The sequence below is a fragment of the Cyphellophora attinorum genome (genome assembly GCF_001299255.1).
Source record: "Cyphellophora attinorum strain CBS 131958 chromosome Unknown Contig3, whole genome shotgun sequence".
Taxonomy (NCBI): Eukaryota; Fungi; Ascomycota; class Eurotiomycetes; order Chaetothyriales; family Cyphellophoraceae; genus Cyphellophora; species Cyphellophora attinorum.
This window is the reverse complement of record NW_017253231.1, coordinates 744,609-757,746: the sequence shown is the minus strand read 5'-3', so window position 1 is coordinate 757,746 and position 13,138 is coordinate 744,609. Positions and strand designations below refer to the sequence as shown.

Below are 13,138 nucleotides of genomic sequence, written 5' to 3'. Positions count from 1 at the left end.
GGACTTGACCAGTCAGACCAGGAGAAAGAAACGGAAACGAAACCGACATCGGCGCCAAGCTTCGGAACAGCCACTATTTGTCCTGCTTCACTCTCAACTTTCTTCAGACGTCCCGAAAGTTTCCAACGGCGATGGGCCGAATCGAATCGTGCATCAATCGTCATATGATTCCAAATGCATGATGAACGTCTTTCGAGGTATGCGCTGATTGGATCGACATGAGCTCACCCTCAGGAGCCATACAGCGAAATGCGGAGAGGGCAGCAACTCTATGGTGACAGCATCCTTCTCGATTGCGGGGAAATCGATGCTGTCGAAGCCTGGACGCGACATTGCCATGCATAGACTTTCCATATGCTCCCAATCCGGCGCGCATCGCCATGATGATATAAAGGTAGGCCGGATGTCAAGATGAAGCAGTACTTCAAAACGGCTCTTCGACCACGTTGACCCTGAACTATCAATTGATCACATCTTGGATATCCAATTACAGTCACAATGTCGCGCCCCACACCCGAAGTCACCCTCTTCCACTATCCCTTCTCGCCATGGTCCCAAAAGATCACCCTGTACCTTGCTCTCCGTCAGATCCCCTACATATCATGCGAACAGCCTGTCACCCTACCACGCCCAGACCTGAAGAAGCGTCTGGGCGTAAACTACCGCCGCATTCCAGTCATGAGCATCGGACGCGATATCTACTGCGACACATTGATCATGCTAGAGAAACTGGAGGAGCTCTTCCCGTACAAGGACGGCGAAGTTCCGAGGAAAGGCAAAGACGGGAACAGCAGGGCACTGGAGAAGTTATTGGAGAAGTGGACTGATGTGGTTGTCTTCAAAGTGAGTCTCACTTCCACTGCTCCTTACCAGAACCGCTCTCTCCGAGCGACCTCGATCTAACCAATTCCTCACAGTACGCAGCAGACGCGATCCCGACCTCCCTCGAAGCAATCCGCGACAAGAACTTCATCGACGACCGCACCGAGCTCTGGGGTCGCGACTGGGCCGTCAGCAACCAAGACGCCCTCCGGCCCGCCGCCCTCGTCAGTCTCCGCGCTAACGTTGACTTCCTTGAGCACGAACTCCTTGAGGACGGCCGCGATTGGATCCTCGGCGGCAAAGAGATGACTCTTGCCGATATCCACGCTGCGTGGATCTTCGTCTGGCTGAGTGAGATGCCTGGCGCGTTGCCAGAGGATGTGTTTGGGAAGGGTGTGTACCCGAAAGTTCACGCTTGGTATCAGAGGTATAGCAAGGATCGGGAGGCGGCGTTGAAAAATATGGAGAGTTCGGGGTTGAGGAAGGAGGAGGATGCTAAAGTCGCGATTCCTAGGATCCTCAAAGGTCCGTTCGGTGACAAGGAGCCCAAAGTGGATGAGCTGGATCCGACGGGATTGAAGCGTGGGGAGCAGGTCAGGGCGTATCCGACGGATACGGGGTTTAATCATAAGGATGTGGGGAGATTGGTTGGGTTGACGACGCAGGAGGCAGTGATTAGTAGTGAGGGCGAGGGTGGCGTGGAAGTTAGGATCCATCATCCTAGGTGGCAGTTTAGGGTTGAGCCGGTCAGGGGAGGGGATGTTAATGGAGCGCATGGGGAGGGGTTGAGTAGGGAGGAGACGCATTTGATCAGTGAGGGAAGCTATGTTGGGAGTCGGGAGTAGTTGGGAGGCAGAGGACTGTGTTGTGGGTGATGCATGGCGGGTGTCGTGGGGGCTTATGGCAATGTTGAGCAAGACGCATTTGTATGAGCGCACACCCTTCAAATTCTTGTGGATTTTGAAGTCTTGAGCAGATTTCCGCAGTCGTTGTAGGGCCGCCGTCGAGAAGACCGGTTGACCAAAGTGTGCGAGGGCACTTACTACGACTCTCCAGGCTTGCATCATGAGATGTGACTCATTCACAGCAATTATATTTCGAGGCTTCGTCACGCCGGTTGACAACATCTCGCGTCGCTCTCACAACAGTAGGAATATGCTCTTTGTCTACGACTGCATAGCCTTCGGATCTTGGCTCACTCATCAAGCGTAGTAGCACAATTCGGCAAGACTAGCGCAACCTGGCGTTCTGCGAGGCAAACATGAGATGCACTCGTTGCCAAGACGTCAGGCAAACCCAGTGAGACGGGCTGTCTATAGTCCGCGACTTCGTATGATACGATGGCATGACAGAGGCGGTAAAGAAGCGAAGGGCTGTAGGATGAGATTTGTATAAAGCTATGGCAGATGCCTGACGAGGCTGACGTTGGCCTGAGAACGTTCTTGCGCTGCTCACTTGTGTTGAAGTATTCGATCTCTGAGTGCATAGTATCCTATTTTGTGTGGACACTGAGGCTGCTGAGCTTCTTGTCAAGTGGCAACTGGATTTTCGGAGAGACTGGAATAGCGACACAAGGCGTAGCTGCAGAGTAAAGCCGCGGACAGCCGCTGCAACGTGGAAAGCCTTGGGCACCACTCACATGAAGTTCAAGATGGCCTGGCCGGTGCACCACGCATCGAAACAGATGAGGCTGACCAAACCTGCTGCTGGAGCCACAGCAGCCGCACGGCTGGCGTCAGTGCATGACCAGCGCGAGAAACGGAAGACCACAGTCGAACAATTGCTTCAAGAGCCTCAATCCAGTCCTGCATTTGCGCATTCGGACACCGCTGCTGTTGAGACCATCAAGGAGACGTTGGCCATCGCACAATGTAGTCCATCTGTCACGAATGCCAAGCTGCGTCAGGTCACACTCGTTCATGACACAGCACTCGCAGCACTCAAGGAAGCCCTCGCAAACTTCTCGGACCAGGCCCAGGAGAGCGCAGCCTTACCGACAGGTTTCCTGGACGCCACGGTGATCGCTGTCGTGGCCAGAGATACGATCTCCAAGGAAGGCGACATCTTATCGATGGGCATGCAGATTCAGAGCTGGGTGCTGCTGTTGGAGGAGAGGGGCTTATTGGCCAATGTCAGTGGGCTGACTTTTGAGCAGCAGCAGGTTGTTGAGGAAGCTCTGGGGATTGGGAACCGTCTCAAGGTGTTGTGCACCCTTCAGATCGGGTACGAAGGTGGCAAGAACGGTAAACAACAAGTCAACGGGTTGGAGTTGAATCGCAGAGAACGTGCTGGTTCAGTTAGGGTCGTGTCTGAATTGACGTCGGCCAATTCTTGATCCTGATGAGCAATATAGAGATGAGGAAGGCACATCGTAGCGTTATGCGTTGCTTGGAAGTGGTGATCAGCATGAAAGTCGAGATGAAGAGGCAAGAACGATGAAATGTCTCGTCGCCTAATCTTGAAGCAGTCGGGCAGCACATGCCCGCAACTTGCTTCTTGAAGAGCTTAGCGCGGCCGGAGCAGCTCCGACCTCCTCCAAGTGTTCCCGAGTAAACGGCGCAGCTTGCTATCTGCTCCTTTGTGCCTACCACTCCCTCACATAGCCAGCAACGATGCAGGCGCTCAAACATGGTGCCTCATCGGCGCTCCGGCAAACACAACGACGGTCGTATTCGGCCGCGAGCTCTCCCTATGCTTCGACCGCGAAGAACCTCATGATTGTAAGTTTATCTTCAGGTCCCGCAACCATGCGGATAGAGCTTGGTACTTTTGAGCTCGTGGCATAGCCATGGTCCCGCAACGTGGGCGACGGCTGCATGCCGACGTTCGATCACAACACAAGCTATCAAACCACACTCATGCTGATACCTCCTCTCCCGATCAATAGGGCGCAGACACGAAGCTCCTCGTCCAAGGCTTCACTGGCAAGCAAGGCACATTCCATGCGCAGGGTGCGATCGACTATGGCACGAACGTTGTCGGTGGCACAAACCCCAAGAAGGCCGGCACGACACATCTCGACCGACCGGTGTTCGCTACGGTTGCAGACGGCATAAAAGAGACGGGTGCAAATGCATCGGTCATCTTTGTGCCACCGCCGTTGGCTGCGAAGAGTATTGAGGAGGCGGTCGAGGCGGAGATGCCGCTCGTGGTGTGCATCACCGAGGGCATCCCGCAGCACGATATGGGTGAGTCTGATCAGAGCTCAAGACATGACAAGAGACGAGTGCTAATCTACTATGACAGTTCGAGTAACAAGTAAGTCCTTTCACCATCTCCGAACCTCGAACGCGACCTCGAATCGATCGAGACTGGCTGCACAGGTGTCGAGTCACGGCTATCGATCGAGCAAAGGACAACAATGCAGGGGAATAGCTGGTGCAGCTTGCTGACATCGCCCGCAGACATTCTCAAGACCCAGAGCAAGACCCGCCTCGTCGGTCCCAACTGCCCCGGCCTCATTCGCTCCGGCATCTGCAAGATCGGTATCATGCCCGGCTTCATCCACAAGCAAGGCCGCGTCGGGATCGTCTCCCGCTCCGGCACCCTGACCTACGAAGCTGTTAACCAGACCTCCCAGATCGGCCTTGGCCAATCCCTCGTCGTCGGCATTGGCGGCGATCCCTTCTCTGGCACTAACTTCATCGATTGTCTGCGTGTCTTTCTGGAAGACGACTCGACCGAGGGTATCGTCATGATCGGCGAGATTGGTGGCTCGGCGGAAGAGGATGCTGCGGAATTCTTGAAGAGTGAGAATAAGAAGAACAAGCCGGCTGTCGCATTTATTGCGGGCATCTCGGCACCGCCCGGACGGAGGATGGGTCACGCAGGTGCGATCGTGTCTGGAGGGAAAGGAGGAGCGGATAGCAAGATTGCTGCGCTGGAGGGCGCCGGTGTCAAGGTCGAGAGAAGTCCAGCGGCGCTGGGAAAGAGTTTGTATGATCAATTCGTGGCGAAGGACTTGATATGAGCTTATTCGACTGCCAAATTCTATTATTGGGGCATTCGAGCGAAGCGCGTATTGATGAGGAGCGTTTAGGCTGCTCGTCGTCGATGTCAAGCCTTGAGCTGGAAGCACACCATTCTGATCCGCGCATAAAGGAGACCTTTCTCAACCTTCGTGTGCATATTTCTTAGCTAGCGAAGAATGCTCATAACCGGTCCAGCTTCAGACGATCATCGCGTGCAGCCTCCATCAGGTCGCCACACTTCGGTGCGACGGCTTGACTGACTTAGTATTTCATTGCTCGTCAGCGTCTGGTCGTGCGAGTTGGTTTCTATCTCTATTCATGTCTTATACGTTGCTCCTGGTGCACCGAGTCAGAGCTGCTAACGGCTGGCTTGCCATGCTTTGTGTACCCTGGCCGCAGTGGATATCCGTTGAATGTGAAAGGCGATGCAGTCTTGATTCTTATGCTGGACTGCTGCTAGGGAAATGGAGACTACCTTGCCGTCACCATCGTACCGGCTCGCACCCCGGGCTGTGCCACATCCATACGTAGATTATTTCCGAATCTCCGCACCACGTCCACGCCTACTTCCGACGGGATCGAGGCGAAAAGCACTATGGTCAGGGCGCGCCTTCTGCCATGAACGTAGATGTGCATCCTTATGCCAGGCCGCAAAGGGGGTAGTCTTTGGAGCGCCGTGCGTGTCCTGCTTCTTTCCAAGTCTGGTCGAATTTACTCAGGTTGTCAGGACTACTCATTCGTCTGCAAGGCTGCGCGTCCAGCTCGTAGACCTTGTCGAGGGAGACTGCTCACAAGTGGTCCTATGGGTGGCCATAATTGTGGTCTACTTGTGTTGCGATCCAGACTCGTGTCAGTACGTAGATGCGATCGCAGTGCCGCCATTGTTTACCTGTGAAGAGGCTCGTACTCCCTTGCTGCCGAATTGGCCGGTTCCCCAGGGTCCACGTGAGTAAATAGCCGCCCAGGAGGTAGACCATGCCCACCGTGATTGGTCTGTACTGTATTGTCTCGGTTATGGCACGAAGTCAGCATGGGTCTTCGATATCACCCTGATCAGGCCATGGGTCTTCGGTACCGTACTGATCCAAGGGAAGGTACGCTGCCCGAAGAAGCCGGTTGGCACCACCAGGGCCGAGTGCTGGCGCGGATGGCACTGCGACAGTCGGACGATCGGAAATGTTCTGTAGTTGAGCATATTGTGCTCCGAACACTGTGCCGTACTCATCAGAAGGTGTGATGAGTATGCTCACATCAAAGGGTGGACTCTGTTGAACGTCGACAAGATGGGTAGACACCGTATAGTTGTGTCGTTGATTCTCATGGATCATCCGCACGCTTTTGTCCTCCCGTCCCCCGGGACTCAGCACAGAAAGGCTGAAAGGATCTCCCAGCGGTCCGTACTGATCGATATTCCGAAAGGGATCGATGAATCCCGCTGGCGCCGGGCTAGACTGCAAACCAGTCTCCGCGTACAGACTCGTGCGAAGACTATTAGAGCCACCGAGCTCGCAAAACAATATGAATCGTGAGCTCTTTTCACTAATGGCACCGTAGGCTAGCTCCGTTGGCGATGTCCGGGAGGTGACTCGGAAACGCACAAAGCACCGAAAATGTCGTAGACCCTCATAGGAGAAATAGTGCCCGTCCCCCTGCCAGTAAACTTCGGGAACAGCCCGTACGTCGTCAATCTTATAGCGAGGGCTGTTCTTAGGAAACGTCAACTGGATGTGTTGTCCCCGGTCATCAGCCATTCCCGAGGCTAGTGCGTTGTCGTCCGTTTCAGTGCAGAGATATATCACTTGACCATATCCGGTAGGCGGACCACCGCGTTCGACGGTTTGATTTGCTGAAGCACGAACGTAGACGTCCATCACCCGCTTCAACAGTATTCCCTGTCGTGCTTCTGAACCAGTCGCGTTTTGTTTATAGCAATGCAGGTCCATGATATACAATCCACTAGACGTATTTTGAAGCGGGACTCTCACCTTGATGCCTTTATTGGTCCTGACGATCTCATCACGGAAGCGAAATTGGTCATCACTGGTGACGATGTCGTTGCAGCTGCGAAAATCGTAAGGAGATTGCGCAAGCACGCCTCGAAAAGTCGCGTTCGGGCCTGCATGCCACGCAAATAGTGACAGGTCGGTTGTTGTCCTCAGGATTTCCTCTTGAAGACGAATGAAAGCTTTTGAGTCTTCTCCGTAGATAAGCGGCAGGTTGACGTCAAAAATGCCCAAAAGGCTGTAAGCCATGTCCTCTACGCGAGTAGTCTGACGATTCGCTGCCCAAGACATGCGCTTTGCTAGAGGTACAGTCGACAATGACGCGGATGAGACCAGCACCCACGCTTCGATGCCTGTAATGGATTGAATCGCGTCCACGAGTTCTGTCTTCGACCCTCGAAGCGTCCATGCTTCATCCAAAAACAACACCTCGGCGGGGGCGAGCAGCTCCTGGAGTGTCCATCCCCGTGTCCACCATCTGCAGTCGCGGAACCCGGCAAGGTCCTTGCCTTGCTCTGCGATCTTGAGATCCGAGAGAAATGCAAAGCAGACTGAAGCATCCTTGTACCATCGAAACATCGAATTTATGGCCTCGGATAGCTCGGCACTGGAACTCTTGTCGATACAGCATGTGTCGATCCAGATGTACTTGACGCCGTGATCGACGCTCATCGCTGCTGCCGCCTCGATTTTGGCAAAACCAGCCTTCGTTCTTGCGAGCGATAAATCCTTCATATCTTCGAAGGAGACCTCATCGTTTTCCCAGGTGTGAGACAAGATGGTGTAAGGCGTTTCCCTTGATACTGATCCGGTGAACGATTCGATCTCAAGTGTCTCCGCATTGAGTAGCCGCATACCGCCGTTTGTTCCCTGCCTTGGCTGATAGGATGTCCTTCAGTAGTGACAGTAGATGATTTGCATCAGACAAACCGACCATCACACTTCAGGTCAGTGGCATCGAGCGCCGACCTTGACGGAGATGAGCTTTATCATGTAGTGTCGAGTGTATATCCATCACAAGACCGAGCATCATATCGAAGCGGTCACTGGGTTCTGACGAATGGGAGCGAGCAGCGGTCAAGGCCGAGCCGCAGCCACACCAAAGTACCGGCAGACCAAGCATTCTGGAACACGAGACCTGCGGCTAGCCAAAGTCCCCTGGCCTTGCAGCGAATGAGGAAACGCTGTGGTCTAGCTTGGTTAGCAACCTTTATGTCAGGACTCCTGTATCGAAGAGATGCGACGAGGATATTTACTACCACTCTAGCTCGAAGTCTGTGGGAGAAACCTGATGCCTTGACTTCAAGCCGATGGGTACAACCTTGTGGCCACGTTTATGCTCCTGGCGCGGCGAGCAGGCACTGTGTCGTACCAAGGTCGCAGACTCGCTGAGAGGCAGCGACAATTTGATCTGGACGTTTGGACATCTGTTCCACAGAGCAAGCGCAAAAAGTGGCGCAGGAAATGTACAATGATGATATCAATACTTGCAGGCTAGCATGAGTATCTTGCATTCTCACCAAACGCCGCGGGCTCTTGAGGCTTCGAACGGGCTGCTCAAACCGCCATCTCTTATAATGAAATTGCTCCCCTGCGACTTGCCCGCAGATGTAGCCAAGCTTGTGAACCGCAAAAGACAATAAAGGCCTGCAGAAAACCACACATTAGCTTCGATTCCCGATTATCGGCAATTAGATCAGAGTCGTTGACCGCTCTGACCTGGAACATATAGTCATGCCCCCCAGTGCACATGTGGAGCGCCATAGTTGCAGTTGTGAGGCTCTCGTGTTGATCAACGGAACGGGGACGAGGAGCACATACGCCATAAACCGCGACCGCAATAAATATACTGCTCGCTACCGCCTTGCCATCTGTGGGATCTTCCTCTGTGCCCATCATCGTATGGTGATTTCTCTATCGCGCCTTTCTGTCAGCAACTGCTTTTCCGAGTCCATCAAAGATCCGCTGCTAATTAGGATTCTGGGGCCATTTCTCGAAATCGGCCAGCGCTTGAGGGTGAAGGTCATACGTACGGCAAACAGCGAGCCTATGATCGACAGGATGATGACGGCGAAGATCGAGATAACGGTACTGCACATGCGGTCAGTACACGGGTCTGCATTGGGTGACACGTCGAGCCGAGCTAACGCACCACGACCACGCATTGAACGCCGATACGACCTGTGCATGTCAGCAACGTCCTCGCTGATGGTATCAAAGCAGCTTACGGGCTTCATGCTGGGCAGTATCTCCTGCGTTGTCTCGAGGATGTGTAGGTAGGCTGCGGCGTATGGTATTGCCGGGTTCAACTGGTGCGACGATCTTTGTATGTCGAGACTAGGCGGATGTGTGGAGGTATAATACTGGTGTTTCAGCTTGGTCGCAGCTGCTGGCAATCGCCTTGGTTGCGTAAGGGCAGTAGGCCTTGGTGACCTCCAACTCGCAGAATGGCATCGACCGCCGTCACCATCGACCAGAGGTGGATCACTCGACTCACCAAGGCTGCAAAAGGCTGACCAATCAAAACAGATCAGCCCCAACTGCATGGAATCGACCTGCCAAGGACAACGGCCGAAAGTCGCGTACGCCTGACTTGGACACCTGATCTCCTAATCAATCAGACTCACATCATCCTACAGGCCACCGATACCTTCAGCAGACGCTATATATCACAAGTCGTCGATCAAATCGAAAAGGACCCCTCGACATTCAACTCTTCCGCTGCCATAGTGAAAAGGTTCCTCGAACAGAACGAATCCGCAATCTCCCGACGCTTCTCACCTTCTGACAGGCACGACCAAAGTGACTTGCGACAACATCTCACCCGCGCGCTCGAATGCCGCGCCGCGGGTCACAGTCTGAGGATGTCGTTAACGAACAATCACCACTTATAAGCCCTCGTCCCGTACCCTCCTCTATCGAAGGGGTGGCCTTGGCAGGTCCAATCTCACCCATATCGCCTATATCGCCAATATCACAGCTATCTGATCCACTCTCCGAACATGCGCTCGCCGTCGATGAGCCCGCGGTGGAGAGCAAGAGCATTCCTTACTTGATCCTGCTCACCCTTGCCATAGGCGGTTTGCAGATCGTATGGTCTGTTGAGCTCTCCAATGGCACCCCGTTCTTGCTCTCACTAGGCATGAGCAAGGCTCTAATCGCCATAGTATGGGTAGCGGGACCAGTCACCGGTGTCCTTGTACAGCCGTACATTGGCTTGAAAAGCGACCAATGTCGAATTTCGTGGGGTCGAAGGAAACCGTTTATGATTGGCGGGACTCTTGGGACAATAGCGACGTCTCTCTTGCTGGCGTACTCGAAAAGTATCATGAGCGTTTTTGGCGGTCTGGGCGAAGACGCCAAGTATGAGGGCAGCTGGAGAATTATGACCATCATTTTCGCGACCGTTATGATGTGGTGTCTGGACTTTTCGATCAACGTTGTTCAGGCAGCAATTCGAGCATTTATCTGCGATGGTGCTCCAGCACATCAGCAGGAAGCAGCAAATGCATGGGCGTCGCGCATAGTGGGTGTCGGCAATGTATTTGGATACCTGTTCGGCTACTTGGACTTACCGCAGTACTTTTCCTTCTTTGGCAACAGCCAGTTCAAAGTCTTGGTTACGATAGCATCGATGTCACTGGCTACGACCGTTGGTATTAGCGTCTTGTTTATCAAGGAGCGCAATCCCTTGCTCGACTCTCCGAATAAAGGGCCTTCAAATCAAGGCTTCTTTGCATTCTTCAAACAGGTCTTTAAGGCTGTCCAACGGCTTCCGCCTCAGATTCGTAAAGTCTGCGAGATCCAGTTTGTACAGTGGATCGGTTGGTTTCCTTTCCTGTTCTACATTACCACATACATCGGTCAGCTCTACGTCAATCCGGATTTGCATCCAGGACTGTCTGACGACGAGGTCGACAAATTATGGGAGAAAGCCACTCGCATTGGCACTCTTGCGCTGCTCGCCTACGCCATTACCTCCTTTTCTGCGAACATCATCTTGCCATTTTTGGTAGTCCCGAGTTACAAGAGGCCCGACGAGGGAGGTGAGGACATTGCACCCACTTCGCCCATCGGAATAAGCCGTACGTCATCTCATGTTGGCTTGACTCGTGGCAGATCCAACAGCTTGATTCGAGCAACAATGCACGGCGACACGCCAAAGCCATCCTTCATCAAGCGTGCTCTGAAAATTCTCCAAATACCGGGACTCACGCTACGGCGAGCATGGCTCGGATCACAGCTCCTCTTCGCCCTATGCATGTTCAGTACTTTCTTCATCTCATCCTATCAGGCAGCCGCCGTTATGACCGCCATCATGGGCATAACCTGGTCACTCACTCTGTGGGCGCCTTTCGCTCTTATCTCCGCCGAGATCTCCGTTCGCGACGAAGCGCGTCGTCGGAAAGAGCGACAGAAGAAAGTGCTTCCCACCGAAGAATGGCATCATCACGTCGATAGCAACGGACAGGATGGTAGCGATCAGGCCGGGATAGTGCTCGGCATACACAATGTTGCGGTTAGTGCACCGCAAATCCTGTCTACCTTGATATGTAGTGCCGTATTCAAAGCACTGCAGAAGCCACGAGACGAGCCTGGTGATGCTAGCGTGGGTTGGACACTGCGTATTGGAGGAGTTGCTGCCCTGGGTGCGGCATTTATCACATGGAGAATGCAGGAACCTGGTCAGCAAGAAGATGATAACGGTAGATACGCACAAGTGAGTGCGGGCGATCAGTAGTGATAGTCGTGGTGTTAACAGGCAATCTGTGGCATATCCGTACCCTATAGACTCACGCTTCAGTATACCTGTGGCCTAGAGCCAAACGGGTAAGCCGACGAATCCGACGTATAGCCAGAATGCGCCCGAGTACCTAGGTACGCTACCAGACAATTGCTTACTCGGGGACAGAACTCGCAAGAGTATCACGGATTGTATCTTGGCTGTCTCGTACGGTATCATGTGAGCGATCAGCAGACAAGTCGCTCCTCTGCAGGTAGTGCCAGTGATTAGTATGTAGGTAGGCACGTCGAAGTCCCATCTGTTACCGGAGGTCGTTACTGCCGACCCAGCTGAGTGCACGGCGGAGTAAATACTTCGTCGAACTGGACTGCGCTTGCCACGATATGCAGAAGTCGGTCTAGATCTTCACAACCTTGACCCTGCAATGGACTTAAGGATATACACCCTCTGCTTACTCCATCGGCCGTCCGACTCGAGTGTGATTCTTCACAAATGGAACGTTGCCCGGCCACATCCGCTGTCAAAACCAGTTTAGCCGGACATCAACCAGATCTCCTCGAGCAAACCTTTACAGGATCGCCTCGACAGTATACAAAGACCTTTCTCGAAGATCTGAATCGTGTTCCAATGCTCCTCAACTTGAACTGGCGGCCTCTACTGATGATCTGCTCGTATTACCCGCATTTCGAGCAGTCCTCAAAAGCATGTAGGAAAGAAGGACAAGACCAAAAGCCGTCCATGAGCACAGATACCCCTGTTCCGGCGAAGCAGGCTAAATATCGGGCGACAAGGATCCGACGTGGAGGCCTTGCCACTCACCCCACAGATTCTCGACCTCTTCCAACTCGATTCGTGCTCGGATTCGTCCTTCGGTATCAAACAGGGCTTACCTCCACGGAATACCCGACCGATCGACTATGCACGGGTCCTTGACTCAACGACAGAGGTTTGTGTTCACTGATGTTCATTCGAGTTGACCAAAGCGGACTATTCTACCGTCGTTGAACCGTGACACTGGAAAGCGGCTCTTGCAACCCCTCGTGCTAGCCCCCTCCTGGTACACTCTTTGTCTTTAACGATTTCCAGCCAGGAGGAAACTCTGCCCTGCTTCCATAGTCGCCACGTTTTTGGCTTAAGCCCATCAAGATTTATCCTATTGACCAGTACTATCCGCGGGATCCCTGTGTGTTGGTCGGCACGAAGCAAACTATCATCGTGACTGCATCGGGGCTACGTTGAGTGTATCACTCTAGCGTGCAGGTATATATACACAAGAGTTCCGTGCTTTGCAAGAATGGCTTCCGGAGGTGGTACGTCTCTGAACTCTGTGCAGACTACTCCCACAAATTCCTTACCTACAGCCTCATACACCAACGCCAAGTATCCTAATCGAAGTCACGTCACACTAACAGTCATGGTCAAAGATCCATCAGCCCAGCCGGGCCTTCCAGAAGACTTTCTCTGGGGCTTCGCAACAGCAGCGTGCGTCTTGCTTGTCCTGAGAACTCCGATTCAGCATCAACTCATTACATCATAGGTATCAAATCGAGGGCGGTGCAACAGAAGACGGCCGTGGTCCCTCAATATGGGACACTTTT

The 13,138-nt window shown here is 53.3% G+C and overlaps 5 protein-coding genes across 5 annotated transcripts; 4 read left to right on the top strand and 1 right to left on the bottom strand.

Moving 5' to 3' along the window:
- Window positions 1–498: 498 nt before the first annotated feature.
- Window positions 499–1,667, top strand: AB675_8553 (uncharacterized protein; the record flags this gene model as incomplete). The annotated part of the gene is made up of 2 exons (XM_018149007.1): window positions 499–843; window positions 918–1,667. The coding sequence occupies 2 exons, from the start codon at window positions 499–501 to the stop codon at window positions 1,665–1,667; spliced, it is 1,095 nt and encodes a 364-aa protein (XP_018004557.1).
- Window positions 1,668–2,473: 806 nt separating this feature from the next.
- AB675_8552 (uncharacterized protein) lies at window positions 2,474–3,157 on the top strand (the record flags this gene model as incomplete). The annotated part of the gene is made up of 1 exon (XM_018149006.1): window positions 2,474–3,157. One exon carries the CDS (start codon window positions 2,474–2,476, stop codon window positions 3,155–3,157), a length of 684 nt encoding a protein of 227 aa, XP_018004323.1.
- A 277-nt stretch (window positions 3,158–3,434) lies between these two features.
- Window positions 3,435–4,792, top strand: AB675_8551 (putative succinyl-CoA ligase [ADP-forming] subunit alpha, mitochondrial; the record flags this gene model as incomplete). Its single annotated transcript, XM_018149005.1, has 4 exons — window positions 3,435–3,542; window positions 3,710–4,010; window positions 4,069–4,080; window positions 4,227–4,792. 4 exons carry the CDS (start codon window positions 3,435–3,437, stop codon window positions 4,790–4,792), a joined length of 987 nt encoding a protein of 328 aa, XP_018004627.1.
- A 1,026-nt stretch (window positions 4,793–5,818) lies between these two features.
- Window positions 5,819–7,651, bottom strand: AB675_8550 (Vegetative incompatibility protein HET-E-1; the record flags this gene model as incomplete). Its single annotated transcript, XM_018149004.1, has 1 exon — window positions 5,819–7,651. The coding sequence occupies one exon, from the start codon at window positions 7,649–7,651 to the stop codon at window positions 5,819–5,821; it is 1,833 nt and encodes a 610-aa protein (XP_018004709.1).
- A 1,981-nt stretch (window positions 7,652–9,632) lies between these two features.
- AB675_8549 (General alpha-glucoside permease) lies at window positions 9,633–11,537 on the top strand (the record flags this gene model as incomplete). Its single annotated transcript, XM_018149002.1, has 1 exon — window positions 9,633–11,537. The coding sequence occupies one exon, from the start codon at window positions 9,633–9,635 to the stop codon at window positions 11,535–11,537; it is 1,905 nt and encodes a 634-aa protein (XP_018004435.1).
- Between the last annotated feature and the right edge of the window lie 1,601 nt (window positions 11,538–13,138).